The 18,851-nt window shown below is 35.8% G+C and overlaps 1 protein-coding gene across 7 annotated transcripts in view; it reads left to right on the plus strand.

Moving 5' to 3' along the window:
• The window catches only part of ZFC3H1 (zinc finger, C3H1-type containing), a 44,088-nt gene that overhangs the window by 24,180 nt on the left and 1,057 nt on the right, over nucleotides 1–18,851 (plus strand). For 3 of the 7 annotated variants that reach the window (XM_014963671.1, XM_014963670.1, XM_014963672.1), the window contains exons 18-33: nucleotides 946–1,067; nucleotides 1,643–1,744; nucleotides 2,268–2,384; nucleotides 3,248–3,431; nucleotides 5,106–5,292; nucleotides 5,871–6,056; nucleotides 7,969–8,206; nucleotides 9,318–9,423; nucleotides 9,501–9,699; nucleotides 10,186–10,280; nucleotides 11,270–11,380; nucleotides 13,656–13,760; nucleotides 13,851–14,016; nucleotides 14,749–14,849; nucleotides 15,989–16,090; nucleotides 16,683–16,722. In XM_014963671.1, coding sequence (XP_014819157.1) covers nucleotides 946–1,067; nucleotides 1,643–1,744; nucleotides 2,268–2,384; nucleotides 3,248–3,431; nucleotides 5,106–5,292; nucleotides 5,871–6,056; nucleotides 7,969–8,206; nucleotides 9,318–9,423; nucleotides 9,501–9,699; nucleotides 10,186–10,280; nucleotides 11,270–11,380; nucleotides 13,656–13,760; nucleotides 13,851–14,016; nucleotides 14,749–14,849; nucleotides 15,989–16,090; nucleotides 16,683–16,722 — 2,161 coding nt within the window. Of the gene's footprint in view, nucleotides 1–945; nucleotides 1,068–1,642; nucleotides 1,745–2,267; nucleotides 2,385–3,247; nucleotides 3,432–5,105; nucleotides 5,293–5,870; nucleotides 6,057–7,968; nucleotides 8,207–9,317; nucleotides 9,424–9,500; nucleotides 9,700–10,185; nucleotides 10,281–11,269; nucleotides 11,381–13,655; nucleotides 13,761–13,850; nucleotides 14,017–14,748; nucleotides 14,850–15,988; nucleotides 16,158–16,682; nucleotides 16,723–18,503; nucleotides 18,810–18,851 lie in introns of those variants that run through there. The other 4 variants (XR_001414284.1, XM_014963674.1, XM_014963673.1 and 1 more) reach the window with 4 other exon arrangements.

An 18,851-nucleotide genomic window follows, 5' to 3' on the forward strand; every position in this document is an offset into this window, starting at 1 on the left:
CCATGAAGAAAGGAGGCTTTTTAGATGTAAATTTACAAAAGCAGTAATGCACTGTTAGAGAACATTTCACCCTTTGCTTGCCTTGTAATTCAGATGGGATCCCTCTTGCTTTATAGCTTCAATATAACTTCTGACCATCATGGAACCTTAGGTGGTGGTTGATACTGTTAAGCACACTAGAGATGTAGCATGCTGCTAACTGAAATAAAGCATATGCCAAATATTATGTGATTATCTTAAAAACAAATAAACAAAACCCAAAACCAAACCACAAAACAAACAAAAAAAAATTCCATGAAACCCAAACAGCTATTATAAGAGTGGAATTCTAGTTTTCTGGGAAAATGCTGGCTAAGTTCGTTAATTTGAAGCTGGTGTTAAGTTATTTTAAAAATAGTTTGTTAAACAACATTGCACAGTATATTTAAAAAGTTGATACAAGAACAAATGGGTACGAATAGGTCTAGAATAAACTCAATTTGGAAACTTTGAATTACTGGAAAATATCATAGAAGTGGACTTCAGCTCTTTTTTTCCCCTTTCTGGTGGTAGGCAGCTTTTTGGATCAGCTCTCAACTGCTACTATCAAATCATAGTTTGAATCTTTTAGATGTCAAGTGATATCTAGTTCTTATAACTACCTTGCCTGAACGAGAAAGTTCTACATCAAATGTTTTGTTAGTGTGAAGCAAGTGTGTAGAAGTACATTTTAAAGGGCAATACTATAGTGAAATAACGAAGGCTAGGATTAAGTTACTCATGCAGGCTTAAGTTTAGAGAAGACCCAGGCCTATTTAACAGAACCTTCAAAGGCGATAGTGGTTTTTGTGGGTGTAATTTCCTTTATGCTTCACCCTAACATGTATTAAAACCAACTTTCTAGTTACAAGCCTTATCAAATTGTTTCTGTGATAAGTATATTAATTGCTTATTTATTTGTTTTAGGCAGCACATGAAAGATTGCACTCTTAACCGTAAGCAGCTGTTTCAGGATATTCTGTCTTACAATTTAGAACTGATTGGCTGTTCAGAAAAAAGCACTGATGAGGAGATCAGCACTGCCACAGGTTTTTGAGAGTCTTTTGTTCACTTTTTTACACAAAGATTCACTACTGCAGGGAATGGCTTCCATTGAAAGCTCTGGGTGCGAGGACTTTGATGCATTAGATACAGCTATATAGAAAAAAAAAAATTAGTTTCTGCAATTGTCCAATTTGGTCTTTTGTAGTGGGTAGTTACCATGGTGTCTTTACAGGAAGAAAAAAAAAATGTTGATCTGTGCAATATTCCAGTCCAGAAAAAAAAAAAACCAATAAAAAAGGATTGCTAGGATTCGGGGGCTTGAGGAGCAATGGACATAGTCTTTCCCTCTCCCCTCCTCAGTTCTTTTCCTCACTTCTTTATGTAACTACTGAGCTGGTCTGTTTCAGTGGAACTGGAATTCTATTAACAACTCTGTTGCCATACAGGCAAGTTGCCCAATAACTTTTTCAGTATTTAATTTCTTTGTTCTTGTATGTTAAATTACTATACCTCTTGAAGCAGTCACATTTCATGAATTCAGCATAAGTTGTGCTAAATTGTTGTTACCTATCCATTTTCGTTTATATCCTTACCTAAGATAGAAATATTCTTGTTTCAGAAAAATATGTTGAAAAACTTTTTGGTATAAACAGAGACCGTATGTCAGTGGATCAGATGGCTGTTCTTCTGGCCAGCAATGTCAATGAGAGTAAAAGTCACAGTAAGTAACTTGGTAGATTGAATACAATATAAACTTTTAAAATTATAGAAATACCTTGATGACTTCTGTAAACGAAGATTTTTTTTTTTGTTGCTTATTTTTTTTATATCAATATATAAATTTTGCTACATTACAGGCAGTACATTAAAGGCAGCAGAGTTTTTTTTATGGCAATAATGTAGTGGGTTTGGAGTCCAGCTTGGAAAAGTGACTCACATACTTGAGCACAATTGATTTGAAATAACTGGTTTAAAATAATTTTTGAATTTTTATTTTATATATTTTAAATATTAAATATTTAAAACTAATAGTTATAAAATATTTTAAACATAATATTTAATTTTTTGAATTTAAATAATTTTAAGAAATTAAATCAAAATAATTGATTTTAAATAATAAGTGTTGAAACTTACGTGATTATTGCACTCACAGAATGTTTTTATCTAAAATCATTATTAGCAAAGATGATTTAATCTTGAATACAGAAAAGTAAAAGAATTTCTACTACTTCGCTTGTTAACAGCACCCCCGTTTACAACATGGAAAGATAAAAGGAAATGGCGACCAAGGTACTGGAGAAAACCCCTGTTAGATAGTAGCAGCAGTGAAGAGGAACAGTTTGTTGGACCTATTAAATACGGTAAGTTGGATTGTGGCATCTATTAAAAAAAGAGTACTGGGGGAAAATACCTACCAGCCTCTTCCCAAGACCTAAATTTTAAAGTGGTTCTTAAGAAAACTTTTAAACTTAAGAGAGCTTTTAATAGGTCTCTTAACTTTGTATTTCCTGCATGCAAACTTTATTTTTCATAAGTTTTTGGGTAAAGTTTGACCTGCATTGTTGTATTTAAGGAAAAAAAAATAATCTGGTGTAATGTGTGACTGGAAGTTGAAGTGAAATTTCTACTTAGCTGTTCTTAAAGGGAATATAAGGAACTATTTCCCTAGACTGTTTCAACTTTGCCCTTAGACCATGAGGATTTTAAAAAATCCATGATTTTTCCCTCCCAGAACTATAAGTAGTAAAACTTCATGTGTTTGGTTATTTTAAATTTGTACAGAGTTAGTATTTTTTGGTGAGGTCAGGAGTTAAAAAAAGCTGCATTTAAACAGCATTTGAGAAGCTTGCTAGTGTCAGTGACCCGACAGTGTTTCACATGTAACAAATCCTAAAGCTCCCACTTGCATGAGTTAACAAATTCTGTAAAAAGAATTTTTTAGTTACTCTGAATTGAGATGATTTTTTTATTTCCTAATACCACCTAATGAACTGCCTTAGTTGGTGTCTGTTGATAAAAGCAGCCTTTTACTGCTATTTATTTATTGCCTTTGCATTTGAAATATAACCAGTTTTCTACAGACTACACGGTTCTAAGTTAGAGGATCTTGAAATAACTCTATTTTGCTCTGCTCAGTGCCTCCCACGTGTGTGAATTCTAATCTTATGGGTCGCTTCTGTTTTGAAAAGAAGTATGTTTCTTCTTATTTTATTTTTGTTTGCAGCCCATCCCACAGAACATAAAAAAAGAATTCCAGCTCTTGATGCTGTGGTGACTCCAGATGATGTCCGATATTTTACAAGTGAGACTGATGACATTTCCAACTTGGAGGCAAGTGTTCAAGAAAACCCCTGTGATGTACAGCTTTGGATTAAGCTTGCATACAAATACTTGAATCAAAATGAAGGGTAAGTCTGCTACATTTTAGACTTGCTTTTGTGCTTTACACATGCTACTGTGATCAAGTTTTCTTTCTGATGTTAAAGAACTTTCATCAACAATGCCATAAATAATTTATTACTTAAAAGCAGGTTAAAAAAGTAGATTTGATTTCCTACGGTATGCAGTATAGCATGTGAGTAATAAATTACGCTAATGGCTTATCTTTAGCTAGGTTCTGATTCAAAATGGAAGTTGGTAGAAAGTAGTGTGGGAGAAATAATTGTTTGTGTTTGAAAAATGCACAACCTGATGTGTTCCAAAGATTGCAGTGGAATGCTGTACTTCCAGTGATAAAGTAGTGAACCAATGAACTCAAATCAGTTTCTCCTCTGCAGAGTGAATGGTTGGAATAATGTTTGAAAGTAATTTCAGCAGAAGTCTTCATTACAAGAACAGTTCTGCTGTATGGTTTTATCCCTATATAAATTGTCCGGTTGAGCACTTAGTTTCTTCTTCTGTAATTTTTTAACTTTTAGATTTCTAAGCTAATCTAGTTTATGTTCCTTTAAGTTGTTCTGCAAGGTACTACATTTTTATTGGCAATCATAATTGCCAATAATTTCAGTAGGAATTCTGTTATGATGGATTCTTTCTAGAGATTTAGTTTGATTTTAAACAGCTGTAGCAGGGAGGAGAACAAAGCAAAAGATCAGTTTAGCTGTATCAGTGGCTGCCTGAACACTAGAAGGAATAGAATTGGAAAAGCCAGTACTCAAAGAAAATGCTGCCAGCAAATGGCAGGGTGAGAGGAGCGTGCTTTCTAAATATAAGTGTGAAACCTTATACTTAGAAAATACAATGGAAAACCTAATGGAAGACAATGCATCCTTTTCTTAAAACAACCACCTGCCCTCATGTCCCTCTCTCCTCCCCCACCTCAGTATTCTGAAGAAACTGTGTGGTTTACTGGGGGTGGTGGTGACAGAAGGGGTTGGGAAGGGTTCAGACCTATACGTGGTTAACTGTGTTAATTTTATTTTTATACGTGTTTTTCCTCTCATAAATGACTATGCAAAGTAATTTCTAAAGATGTTTTTAGAATAAATGTGACCTCAAAGCTTTCTGTGGTTTGAAATACAGTTATTTGAGCTAATCTTGTATTACTTTGCTGATATTGTCTCATGACAGTTATCTCAAAGTAAAATATTTTCTTAATGGTTTAGAGGCAGAGAAAACCTGTGTGACATGCATAGAAACCTGAAATAAAGGCTTGTATTTGAAGACTGTAGAAAGTAAATTAAATATGTAAGAAAAATATTCTACCTTATTTTAGTAAGCCTTTGAAATTTTTACTTAAGTTATTTAGTCTGTATTATGTAAATGCCTTTGTATGATTGCAGCTTGAGACTTGTACTTACAGATCAATCTTACCCATTTTCAATTAAATTGGACTCCTATTTGAATTGGCACTCTTCCCAGAAAAATTATTTTTCCACGCACAGTGGTAATTGCACCTAATAATAACATTTGAAGGATGAAAACGTACTGAAACTTCGAAAATTTCATGGTAAAGGACAGCACAAAACAAAACCTGAACATGTTACTTACATTCTCAGCATCTGTTTTCATATTTGATAGTGTGTAAGTCATAATACTAACACAGTTATGTGAGTGCCTTTTTAATTTTTTCACTTTTACAGCTCGTCGTCTGAGTGTTTAGATTCTACTTTAAATGTTCTGGCTCGAGCCCTTGAGAACAATAAAGAAAATCCTGAAATTTGGTGTCATTACCTCAAACTCTTCTCAAAAAGAGGAACCAAGGAGGAGATACAGGAAATGTGCGAAACAGCAGTGGAATACGCTCCCTCTTATCAAATCTGGTGGACAGTAAGTTAAAAATAAAGTGTATGTGAAATGTTCATATAAGTGTGCTTTTCTACTGCAGAAAACCAGTATGTATGACAGGGAAAGTGTGGAACGAAAAACACTATAGCCTTCTGAAAACTCAAGTTCCTCAGAAAATGAAGCCATTCAAAGTTCTGTTTGCAGGATATTTGTAGAAATCATCACTTTTCCTCTAATAATAAATAAGTAGTAAAAGGCATTTAAAATGAAGATAGAACAGTAGTATGGTTGGAGTTGGAAGGGACCTTAAAGATCATCTCGTTCCAAGCCCCCTGACATGGGCAGGTACAACTCCCACTAGACCAGGTTGCTCAAGGCCCCATTCAACCTGGTTATCATCTTTCTTATTTTGTGTTACTTAAGCTTGCAAATTTTACCTTTGACTACTTGATCTTTAGTATTTAAACACTATTTCTGAGTTTTAACGTGAACATTAAGTGTGAGGGAGAGAAATAAAGTTCATAAGGTGGTGAAAGCCATTATGCAAAGCTTGTGATTCATGTGACTTGAACTTACAAACTTTACTAATATTCTGATTAATACGAATTATTTCTCTCTAGTTCTTGAATTTGGAGAATTCCTTTGATGGAAAAGACTATGTATGTGGGAGGATGCTCCAGTTCCTAATGGAAGTCACAGAAGAAAATCCAAATCTTGTGTCCTTTCAGCTGCTGGAGACTCTCCTGTACAGAGTTCACTTAAGCCTTTTTACAGGAAGACATCAGAATGCTCTTGTTCTGCTGCAGGTAACTTCCACGTTACCACCCCAGGAATTGTCTCCATACCTTCACCTTTATATTGTCTGTGATTCTTGATAGTGTCGAGAGGACTTTATTCCTTTATTTGCTGAAGGAATTCTCCTACAGACTTCTGTTTTGAGATAGGGTGCCATTGTAAAATTTGGATATACCTTTGGGGTTTTTGTTACTCATTTTGCTTTGCTTGTGTAGCTAATAGATCACAACATCTCAAAAAAAATTACTAGGGAATTGCCTTACTTCTTGATTTCCAGTAAGCTGTAGAACACTTGTCTGTAGTGAATGGCCTGCGAGTAATGTATTGCCTCAGGTTCCCAAATGTTTATTGTTACAGAAATTTTCCAACTAGTAGTTCTTGGGAAGAACATAGTGTGATGTTGCCTAACAGTATTGACTTGCTCCAAAATTTGGAGACTGTTAAATCGGATTTTATTGATCCTCTGAACTCCAATGTCATGGATTTATCTCAGACTTTTATTGTGACTGTAGAAGGAATTTAAGTCGCTGTTCCTGTCAATAGAAGTGGTGGATGAAGGTGAGAAATTGAGAGCTGACATCAGCCCCTACTGAAAGTTGGAGCTGCTCTAGTTTCAGTTGCACGTTTTTTCATTCCTACCAGCAGGTGGCACCTGTTGCTCGCTGCACCCTAAAACATTGTTCTCACTGGTATGGTTTAAGGCTGTAGTGCTTTTTTCTTTCTAGCTCCATTTTAAATGGAAAAGTGTAATGCTCTGTTGACTACATCCAAAAGCTATTCTAAATACAGCAGTACTGATATATGTAACTCTGAATGTTTGACTGAATGAACAAAAAGAACAGAGCGAGAAAGAACAGTGTCAAATTGACGTGGAAATCCAGTGTATATGAGGGAATAGCATGTTGGTTTCCTTTATCTTTCCCATCATCACAAAACCAAAATTTTTTGGTTCTTTTTTTATATCCACTTGAAATGTGTAGTTCAATGTCTTGAGGAGAGATTATCTAACCATATTTAAGAGAAGATAATTTCTAAATAAATGCTATTTCAGAGTAAGTAGCAATGTGTCCCTTTGAATACTTTGAAGGGTGAACAAGTTAAATGTTTTTGAAACTTCAGGTTTTTGCCTTTTACAGGACAAGTGTCCTGCTGAATGTTGCTTAAATTTGCAAGTACTTTCATTCCCTTGAAAGCAATTCTTTGGTTGTACTGCCTTTTATCCAGAAAAATGTTGGCACATTTTAGGAGCCTGTTCTATTTTAGGAGCAATTGTGTTTAGATTTTGTGTAATTGCATGCTCTAATGATTTTATTTGGGATCTGCCAGTTAAACTGGGTTATTCTAGTTTTGCATACGACTGGTAGAAAAATATGAGGCAGTATCCTTGTTCTCAGTTATGTTTCCAACACTTTTTTTTTTTTAACAATATCCCTAGAAGATTATGGTACTCTCAGTAGACTTGGATAGCTGTAACTTAATAGCTGTACAACTAGAAGTTAACAAAAAAAAACACCCCAGGCCCACAAAACCCAGTAGGATGTAACAAGCTTGAATCCAACTTACAGATGAGTTGTCTCTAGAACTAATGTATTGTTTCTATGCAACTGGAAGTAATTGTCCAAGAATTAAGCAGAAGAATAGAACGTATGTTGGTAGTTGCATATTTTACTGTTTACTTTCCAAAATAACAATCTTCTACAGTTTTTCTGAACCTGTTATTAGAAATTATGCATATGATTTGTATACAGTCACATATTCACATAGCCCAATACAGTCATGATTGATGTAAAGAATTAGTTCCTGTGTTTTCTATGGAAAAGATTTGAAAATGTTAAAACTTACTCTTCCTGTTTCCTCGTCTCATTCTTAGATCTTAAAGATTTTATGGTTGAAATACAATGTATTTCTTTTTAACTTTCACAGAATGCTTTAAAATCAGCAAAAGAAAAGACAATATCAGAACGCCTTACTGTAAGTGACCGTTGCTTGGCTTGGCTGGCTTACATACATCTAACTGAATTTGGCATTCTCCCCGTCAAGTTCTATGATCCAGCTAATGTCGGTCCTTCAAGGATCATGAGCAAAGAGCCATTTTTAATACCATGGCAAACGGTTCAAGATGTGAAGACTGATCCTGATACACTGCTAGCTATGTTTGAAGGTAAGATTGAAGAGGTAAACTGCGTAATACATCACTCACTTCTTGTAAATCAAGAAATTATTTCCAACTTTTGGAATTTCAAGGCAGTGCAATACTGCTGATGACTATGTTAAGCCATTGGGATTAATCCAGAAAGTATTTCATCTTGAGTTCAACAGAGCGGTGAGGAAAGTCCATGTTCTCGGGTACTTAATGTACACACTGAGTTTTTCATCTGTGGCTCAAAGCCATAGCTTTTTCTCTCAACTGTGATATTCTATCAAAATAAAGACCAGTGCCTTGTGACAGTATGACATTGCACAAGCCCATGAAAACTAGCAAGCATAAAGCAAAACTTCTGTTGATGTTCTCTCTCTTACCCTACCTCCCCTCAGTGGGATGTGTGTTACTTTCCAATATAGTGTAGTAAGGAAGTGTGTTTCCTTAAAGGCAGAGAAATGCATGTGTTTGTCTTCATTCAAAGTTTAAGTAAACGGAATAATTTCTTTAAAGATGTAAAATGAAGACAGTAGAAGAAATAGAATTCTTGACTTGTGGTGCTGCCAGAAGTAGACTATTCAGCAGTAACACTGAATTGCCACTGAGAATGTATCTGTGCTGCAGATGGTAATGCAGTGTGGAAATACTCAAGGATAGATTGAATAGCCCAACTGTGGGAGTGAAGGCAGTCTAGCCATCATAATGGGGTGTTCATTATTGAGCTTTATGCTGAGAAGAAAAATAGTATCCTATGTTAGCTTTTGTTTCAATAGCTTTCAGCAGCTATGCTGGAAATCCTGGAGTGTAGTTTTAAATGCAGTGGTACACTGCTACCTGTAAAGTGACTCTAATGCTTATTTGGTAGAATATTTCCTGTTTTTAAAATGAACACGGGATGAAACTTGTGAAAGACTCTTGTCTTTATGCTGTGGTGATAAGTGTTAAGAAACTTTTCAAAAGATGACCATCTTCCTTTTCTTAGTAATTTGCAAAAGTAGCTCTCTCAGAAATATCCTTCCACAGTCTACGTTTTTTCATTAGGTTAAATAAGACCTTTTATTATGTTAAGGCTTCAAATAACTTTGACATTGCTTGAGGTCTAAAGACTTGATTTTATGCTTTTGTTTTGAAGATGCCGTCAAAACATGTACTGATGAAAGCCTTGAGGCTGACAAAAGAATAGCTATCTGCTTTCCTCTCTACAGAAACATGATAGCTTTGCTGAAACTTCTTGAAAGGTAAGTTGTTTCAAGACATTTTTAATTGGAGTACTTAACTCTGCTTTTTTGAAAACTTACTTTTACTTTCCTTTAAGGTGGGAGTCTGCAACAGAACTCTGTAGATCTTTATTGGAGCTCTGCCCTAATAACTGTCAGCTCTTGGAGAGTTTGGCCACCTTGTATTTGCAGATGGAGCAGAGTGACAATGCCTACAAAGTGTGGATTGGAGCATTTGAGAAGAATCCTCAGAATGCAGAAATTTTTTATCAGTTGTGTAAATTCCTTGTTTCACAGGTAATACTCCAAAACTCATTTTGTTGGTCTACTGGCTTTATGAAGTTAAGGTTTTGTGTTTTGCTTCAAATACTTCCAATTGATTAATTTTCATGATATTTTTGTAATGTCTAGTTCCCCTTTATATCAAGGGGAAAAATAGAATTGGCAAGATTAGTGACATGATTAAAGATAATCAAAGGAATTACATAAAATCATGAATTTATAGTTTGGATTGTTCTAATCCAGTGTTAATATCCGTATGCAATAATAGACATTAACAGTAAACCCTGTAATATGTTTTCAGCTTTTCCCTGCTACCTACTACTGACCCAGTTAGATTCGTGCTTGGGAGAGTGATGATAGTGGACCATTGCAGAGATAGACACACCACTTGTTTGTTTATTGTGCTCAAATTGTTCTTGACATTTTCAAGTTGATGTCTGATTTTAATTTTTTCTGTTTTAAAAAAATACCCATCCTCCCTCACACACCCGCCCCCAACAGGAAAAGTCAAGCAGTATTTTTCCACTGTTGCAAGATTTTGTGGCAGCTTTCTTTGAGAATACATGTCAACAGCACAGTCCCATGGATCTTTTAAGGTACACTTAGAATATTTTTTTTCTACTTAAAGAAAATACCAGTATTACAGAAATTTAAAAATAAGGCAATCTAGACCTTTTAAGCTCCTCTATCTTTAGCTTGGCATGTTTTGCTAAAACTTCAGTGAATGATGATTTGGCAGCTCATAAGGTTTATACTTGTTTGTGCATATACACTAAATTTTAAATTCAGAAGCAGTTAAGGATGAAGCAGCCAGCAAGTTTAGTGTCTGGATTTGGGGGATGCAAATCAGTCATATGTATGCCAGAATTGATTGTGTGTAATTTTGGTGGTTTTTTTGGGGTTTTGGTTTGTTTTTTTGTTTGTTTGTTTTTTTTTAAAGCTAGGGGCCTAAAATTGTATTCCTCAAACACTTGCAAAAGACCTCAATCCAGAGGTCCAGCATGCTATTAATCAGCAGGCTACTATTGCTGAAGAGGCACAGGTTTGTATTAAGCCTGCTGATTTTCCACTTGAATTTTAGCACCTAATTGAGAGACTTATCAAAATTTTGATTTATGCAAGTTTCCTATAGTCAAAATAGGTGCCTCTGAAGGCCTTCAAAGGAAGACCTTCCGTGCTAAAGCTTATGCGCATGAGGCTTTCAAATGTTGTTAGGTTGTTTTGTATCATATTTAGGTGTTGTATTTTACTCATGCTTACATCTGTTTACAGTAATGCAGTGCTGCTTAACTGACTGTTGGTAGATGATTCTACCTTACTAGATGCGTTTTTTGTGCGGGAGGGAGTCTGATATATAAAGGAACATTTAACATAGTACATAATAAGGGAGTAAATGCTTTCTGTATAAACCATTTCCGTGTAATGCTTTCTGTATAAATAGTATCTGGAGTTAAAATAATATCTAGGAAAAGTGCATCTTCTTTTAATATGTCCCATGAAGTGGATTTCAAAACTGTTACATCCACGTAGGTCTCTTGCATGTTAGAGGGATATTCTCATTTACTACTACTTTTTTCTCTTTTAGATATCTCTTGAATTTTCCAATGCCGATTGAATTTACATCACCTCTCTATAAAGAACATCTTACAGATGATGTTGTAAACCAACAAATCCCCTATCTGTGGCAGATATACTGGTGAGACTATCTATAGTATTTCTAAGAAACAGCTATTGGGTCTGTGTAAATTACATTTTTCAAAAGCAGAACGTTAATTATTTGCCTGAGGGTGTATCACTTTGGGTTCTTTAAATAAATGACCTGCTAAGCCTTAGAGAACCTGCCTGCCTACTGCACAACAGAGACAATTTTATGGAACTGTGAATTGCACATCAGCTTAAATTCACCACTTGAGAAATCTTTCAGAAATTTTGCCCTATGGGAACAGTAACAGGTGTGTTCATCTCACAAAATGATTTTAGTTTTGTTTTACTTTTGGTTTAGGTTGCTACTGCTAGTAGTGTTCTCCTTTCTTCTGGATTTCTGTTGCCTCCCTTTTATTTTACAATCGTTCCCCCACTCTGTTGAACTTTGTTTTTCCCTGGTCTCCTCACCTTTCTTGACTCACTGTTTCAGCTATTTATGGAGCTACTATCAACAGGCTAGAACAGTTGGAACTAGCCACAGACGCCCCTCTGTAGCCAAGTAATACAGCAAAGTGACCTTTCCTCTGCCAGAGACTGCAAAGACAACAGATCTTTCTCATGTATACACTAGTGGAAGAACAGAAAAAAAGATATTCCTTTTGATAGCAGCAATATCCAGGATTGGCAAGCGCTAAAGTACTAGCCATCTCTAACTTATACTAGTATAACTGTGGTTACTGAGATGCTGACTGAGGCTATTTAGGAAGTTTGCCACCTCATGGTCTGGGTCTGTCAATCTTCAAGTAGTTATTTGGCTTTTCGAGTAAGTAAAGGGATAAAGATGATAATGCTTCATATACTGAGTGAGGACTCCAGAACTACAGCACTGTTGCTTATAGTTTTTAGTTGGTGAACAATTTACAAACAGGTGAAAATTATGATTTTTCAAGAAAATCTTTATATAAGGTTTAGATTAAGGTATCTTAACATTTTCTTTTGATACTGTCCATTAATAACAATTTAAATAAATTATTTTTTAGAAAATACCTCTTTGCAAGTTCAACTAAGTTTAGTACTTGCACAGCAGAAACACTGTTAGACACTTGAGGTCACTGTTTAGTCATTAGGGACCTTAAGCTCAGATGCTCTTGTACTTCACCACCTGCTTCTAAAAGAAAAACTAGTGTTCTTGAAATAAGCACCTAAATTTCTTTCAGAGCTAGTAATTGAGTGTTTTTGCAGTTGAGTTTTGCTACAATAGGTGCCTAGGTATTTGAACCTATGTGTCTGTCCTTTTTTTGGGTACAAAGAACAGAAGACATAGAAGTTCACTTGTTACCAAGCAAAAACAGTCAGATTGAAATCAGGAAAGCCTCAAAGCTCAAGGAACAATGTTTTACTTGGAAGGATCATTTACCCATGTGTATGTGTGCGCATAGCATAGACATACACGCATTTTTAGGAAGAGTAGCGAATTGGTGATTCAGTTCATAGTTCTTGGGGAAAGCAGGAGTAGAATCAGGCACTCAGATTATATGACTCTTGTCAGGAGGATCCTGTAGTAAGGTAGCAACATTAGCTCTAGCTTATATTGTGTTTCTGTAGTCTTCCTCTTCGTGAGGTTGCTGGTTTTTTCCTCTTACAATTTACTGAAAGTCTTACCTTTTTTTCACTGCTACTTTACACTTTGAAATAAGGATTGTTCACTGACTCTTGGTCAAACAATATGTCTACTTTTGTCTTTGTGAGATCCTCTGTGTTGGTCTGACCGTGTGTTTAAGGGGCTGTGGAACAAAATTAAGAGTTTTTTTACTATTCTTGTCAGTTGTTCTTTTTCCCAACGTGACCAGCATATTTCTACCCCAGGTCCCCAGTTATATTTGTTTCAGAACATTAATTTTGTTGCCACAGTCTGATAACAGTTTCTCAAGTGGTTTTAATCTGACTTTGAAGTTTATTGTTTTGGAGCTTTCCAAACTGAAGTTCAAGACTTGTCTCCCTTCTGTAGCAGTCAGAGCACCTCTATTATAAGGATTAGTAAAAGGGTACTTTTCACATGAGTAGCATGCAGTTCATAATACTTCATTTTTATTTAAGAGTTGCATTTAAAACTGCATAGTTTCTGTATTATTCCTTATTATTGGAAGCTGAGACTTACCCATTTCAGTAAGTTGACTGATTAGTCCATAATGTTGCTAAACTGAAAACACTTGGTTTTTTCCTTGCATCTCAGGATGGGAAGGTCGTCTTTGTTTCTTACTCTTAGTATGTAAGAACATGCATTGTTTATGACATACGACACTTTTTTTAACTTTTAATATAAACAGTTTGTGCCAGTCTCTTCACGCAAGTGTTGGTGAAGCACTGGATGCTTATGAAGCAGCTCTGGGGGCAGTGATGCAGCAGGAAATGGTCCAGAACATCTGGCTGGAGTAAGTTCTTAAGGATAGTAAATTAATCTCAGAACTATTAAGTGAAGGCTACCAGAACCATCTATTTTTCTTTTTTTTTTTTTCTTCCAGTTACCTTGTTTTTATCAATAGCAAAGTTGTTGGATCCAACAACAAAGTTCAAGAATTCAAGCTTTTTACTGACCTAGTGAACAGATGTCTGGTTACAGTCCCCACACGATACCCAATTCCTTTTAGTACTGCTGATTATTGGACCAATTATGAGTTTCATAATAAGGTAAAAATGTGTCTGTGGACAGTTTTAATTAAAAGAGGCTGATGACCCTTTAGCAGGTACCTGTGATTTATTTGTTCAAATAAAGCACCAATAGTATATGAATGCTGAGGGTTAGGAATTAGTAGAAAAAGACACAAGTATCAGAGGAGTGTTCTGAGCAGAAGACTATCTAGCAGTGACCTTTTGAATAAAGGGTGTGTAAGGCAAAGAGAAACTTTATTAGGCATCCTTTAATACCGTGGATGCAGCTGTTAATGGCAAACTCATCTTTCCTAGAGAAAATGTGTACGGGAGGGAAGAGATGGCTGAACAAAAGGGGTCTGCAGAGCTATAACACTGGCAGATGGAAATAGTATTTAAGCTGTCAGTTTTGATCATAGAAGTTAACTGTGGTTGAGAAACAGAAGAAGTAAGATAGAAGTAGGAGTAAAAGCAAGTTAAGCATTTAAACAGAATAAAGCTTACAGAAGTTCTGGGTCCCATTTTGCTAACATCCAGTGCATTTCTCTTTACTCACTTAGTGCGGACTGGAAGGACTCAAATATTTCACGTTAGCAACTTTATACTAACTTTTTATTACACAAATTGATTACCCTTGAGGGATAAGGTTTGCAGTTGATAAGGTTTGTAGGCCGTAACTCACTTTAGTTATATTCATAGTTTGTCATTCCATTCTTAGCAAAATTAAGACAGCTATAAAGTGGATTAATGTTTATAATTCAAATTCTACAGGTAATTCTTTTTTATTTGAGCTGCATTCCAAAATCTCAACATTCCAAAACCTTGGAACGGTTTTGTTCTATGATGCCTGCTAATCCCGGACTTGCACTGAGGTATGTAAAAATCCTTGTGATCAAGACAAACAGCTAGTTAACGTAACTACTGGTTTTTGGGCAAGACATGCATGACTTGCTTTTTACTATGCTTACTCCATTATTGCATGTTGCTTGAGGCATATTGTGCCTTCTGACGTCACCTCAATATTTTTCTTTTATTTGACAGGGTTCTATTCTATCTACAGAAAGGTTATAATTATAAGGAATTGACTCAGTGTTGTACGTGATGAGTACAAATGATCAAAATTTGAAGTGTGTAGAGAAATGTCAGATATCTATTAAAATCTTGTTGCTGCTTAATGATCTACTAAATGTATGATTCCAGCATAGAACAAGCGAAAATAGCTAACAACAGTGTATAACAGTGCTACAGCTTGAAGTTTATTAGGAAAGATAAGCCATTCTTAGTTTGGGGAAAAAAAAAATAATAATCTTGTGGGGAAACAAATAGTTGATGTAAGCATCACACTGATTCTTACTTGAGCAGTATTTTAAACCTTAATTAGAAAGTCCATGTTTTGCCATGTTCGGCTGCAGTGAACTCACGAACATTTGATTGATTTTGGAAATTCTCCGAGCACTTCCTGTTCGTCATCAACAGTGACCCCAAAGAATTCAAAGCAAGACTTGAAATAAGTGTGTGTGGTTGGGGGCATGGGGAGAGTATGACACACCTGCCTTGGGCACACAAAGTTGAATGGCTGCATTTTAAACCAGGTTGCAATTCTATCTAGATGGAACTTGTAGCTTCCTTAGACAGTGTTGGTGCTACATGAAATGGGTGAGCAGAACTGACAGAACAGTATCTCCTGGCCACAGTATCTCCACACACGGGACTGTAAAACTAATTAGCTTCCCTTCAAATAGAGGGGTTACTTTGTGCATGCTAAAAAGGGATCTTGTCAAGTACCCAGGTCATATTTTCTCTGATTTCACACTTCTTGCTCTCTGAAAGTATATCTCTTTTGTTTTGTTCCGGAGCATGTTCAGTCAATATCGTGGATGGTGGCTTGGGCTTTTTTCCTCCTTGCAACTCTTGGTATAATATATTTTGTGTAATGTGTTTGTATCTTCTGATTGCTTTTTTGTTCCCAGTGATTAGAGCAGTGTTCCTTTCTCATGAATGCCTTTTACAGACTGCTTCTGCGATACTGGGAGGAGAGCAATGTTCAAATTCTGAAACTGCAAGCCAAGATGTTTACATATAATATCCCAACATGCCTGGCCATCTGGAAAATGTAATGCAACAGTCATACATCTGTTTTCATAGATATTGCTTTTGTTTATAAGGTTTACATCACAAAGGTAAATCTGAAACGTCCTTGCAATTGGGCTTATACTGGAAGTCTCTCTTTCGTTACTTTAAACAGTAACTGTTCGTTACAACAGACAGAGGTACTGTCACCTCTTTAAAATGAGAAATGAAGTTTCCCTCTGGGGAAAACGTATGTGAATGGATATTATGCAGATAAATGTGAATGATGTATTTACAAGTTGCTTTTTTAATTCAACTATTGACTTCTGTCTCCCCCTCTCTACCCTCCCCTTTATATATCACAATAGCAGTAATCTCCATTATCCAGTGATGCTGAACTGATCTTTTTCTTCAGTGTTTGTTCATAATGGGGAACCACTGAAATGTCTTGCTCATGTAAGGTTGTTTTTAAAAAATGGCTATTTTTATCTTTTCACTGTAGATTAACATCATTGGAAGTTAGTCAGTTTCTTCTCAAGGAGTTTGTAATTCCATTCCACAGTCAGTGTTCTGCCACCAATGGCATTTAAAATCATTCAAGAATAAATTTTTTTTTATATATTTCTTTTCCTCAGAGCCATTGCTGCCGAGTGCTTTCTAATGGGACAAAGAGAAGTAAGTCAACACAGTTTACTGAAATGAGTGATTAACAAATACTGTATGAATTTTCATACTATGGCTTTATCCAAAGCAATAGTCATCTCTTAAAACCAAGATTTCTAGATAGTTGAAATACTCTGTGTAAACACCGAAGCATTTGCCTCAACTGTGAGAAATATTTTTGACAATCAAGGTGGAATGGATTATATCATGAGTACTTGTCCATACTGTTTGTGTATATTTTTCCATTACAGGGGATGAGGGGGCTGTATTCTCCCACATTTTTTTTTTTTTAACCTGGAGGAGATTGGTAGCACCTAAAAGATAGTAGAGGGAAGTAAGGATTGTTGTGCTGGAAGACGATAACGAGTATCTTTACAAGTAGTTGGAAGGATGGGTCTGCCAAGCCAATGTATGTGGCGAGTTTGGGTTCCTCACCCCACCAAAGACATCTGTTCTTTTTCTCCAAAAATAACAAGTTCACTCACTAGTGCTCTGGGGAGGGAAATATTTTTATCATTCTTTATACAAATGCAACAGGGTTTTGGGACAGCAACAAAGTCCCTTTTCAGTTCAAACAGAATGGATCTTCTTGGTATTGTTGCTGTCACCTTCAAAGTAGTCTCCTGCAGCATAAAGATGCTGTGTGTTGGGGGGACGATGGTGCCCTGGGTTTGTGACACCACTTGCTTGTGGTGTTTCTGAGCTACTTCTCTGCTGTATCTTGTTTTGTGTCATTCTTGTAGTGGTTGATTTTCAGCGTCCTTCTTTTCTGTTAGTCTTTCTTTGAAACAGTATTAAAGCTTTAAATGGTTCATAATGGCTAGTATGGCTATTGTTAGGCTCACATATGAAATCTTTGCTTTCCTTTTTTACTGTCTCCTAGAATGTTTTAAAAGAACACCCCCCAAGTAGACAGTTATTTGGTTTGTAAGATCAAATAGTTCAAAGTCAGGAGATATCAAAGGCACGGTTGCCTATTCAACCTTAATTCTGTCTCCGTATTGATGGTTTGGTGTAATCTGTAATTAGTCACAGATCCCTGCTTCAGTCATTGTATTAGATGGACTACATTTTAAGGCACTGCCTATAGTGAGGCTGGTGACTTAAAAGATCCCTGCTTTATTCAGTTAGCAAAATATATTTCAAATGAATCAAAAAGAGGATCCTTAAAGAAAATGAACCAATTAGAATGAAGGCATATATAAAATATTGTAGCTGGATTACACCCAGAAGAAATCTTGTTTTTCTTCTGCAACCACCTGACTAACTGTATGGTGTGGAGTAAAATCTCTTCAGAAGGCAGTTGGGGTTTTTTTGCAGGAGGGCTTAATTTGGGATCTAGGGAGCACTTAAAACTTTTTATGCAAATCAGGGGCCATTCTGGATAATTGGATTTTCTAGTAAACAAGTAGGATATTGTTTTTAAATTGAATTGTGATTCAGATTCTGGATTTCCTGTTCCTGGGGAACCTGACATTTATTCCCTTTAGAGGTCATGTAAAGGTTTGCTAAAAAAAAAATCTAAAAAAGGTTACAAGTATTTAAAATGTCAACAAATACCTCCCCTAATGACTCTCTGATAAAAGTTGATACTTTAGATACCAGTAGTTGAAGGAGACTTGAGTAAATACTGGCATTAAACGTTTTGCTCCTCTATCTCCAACCATAAAATGGTAAACCCATTATTATTATTGTTGTTATTTTTTTAGACAGTGGCAAAGACACACATGATTGTTAAAGCACAGATAGATGCTGAAGGAAAAAAGCCTATGAACCAGTTATTTTCATTGCAGGGTTGGGATGGTATGCAATAAGCGAGACCTTGAGACTACATATTGAGTGGTGAAAGAGAAATATTCAGTAAGCTGCTTCATTCCCTGAATGTGTTCCATCCTGTGCAATGAATGAGGCAAGAATCTTGTGAAGAAAAATAGAATGTCCTCATGTAATTAATCATGTGCATACAAGGGTCAGAATTAAGGTCAGACATAAACTTGCCTTTGCTTCTAGTAACAATTTAATGCTTGACTTTGAAACTTTGTAAAAAAAAAAAAAAACATATTTTAAAAATTATCACAAGAGATTTTTGTGCTTCGTATCACACATTTTGAGTGCACAAAGTTGTGCTGGCTTTTAATACT

Source organism: Calidris pugnax, unplaced genomic scaffold (genome assembly GCF_001431845.1).
Source record: "Calidris pugnax isolate Ruff unplaced genomic scaffold, ASM143184v1 scaffold44, whole genome shotgun sequence".
In the NCBI taxonomy this organism is placed as follows: domain Eukaryota; kingdom Metazoa; phylum Chordata; class Aves; order Charadriiformes; family Scolopacidae; genus Calidris; species Calidris pugnax.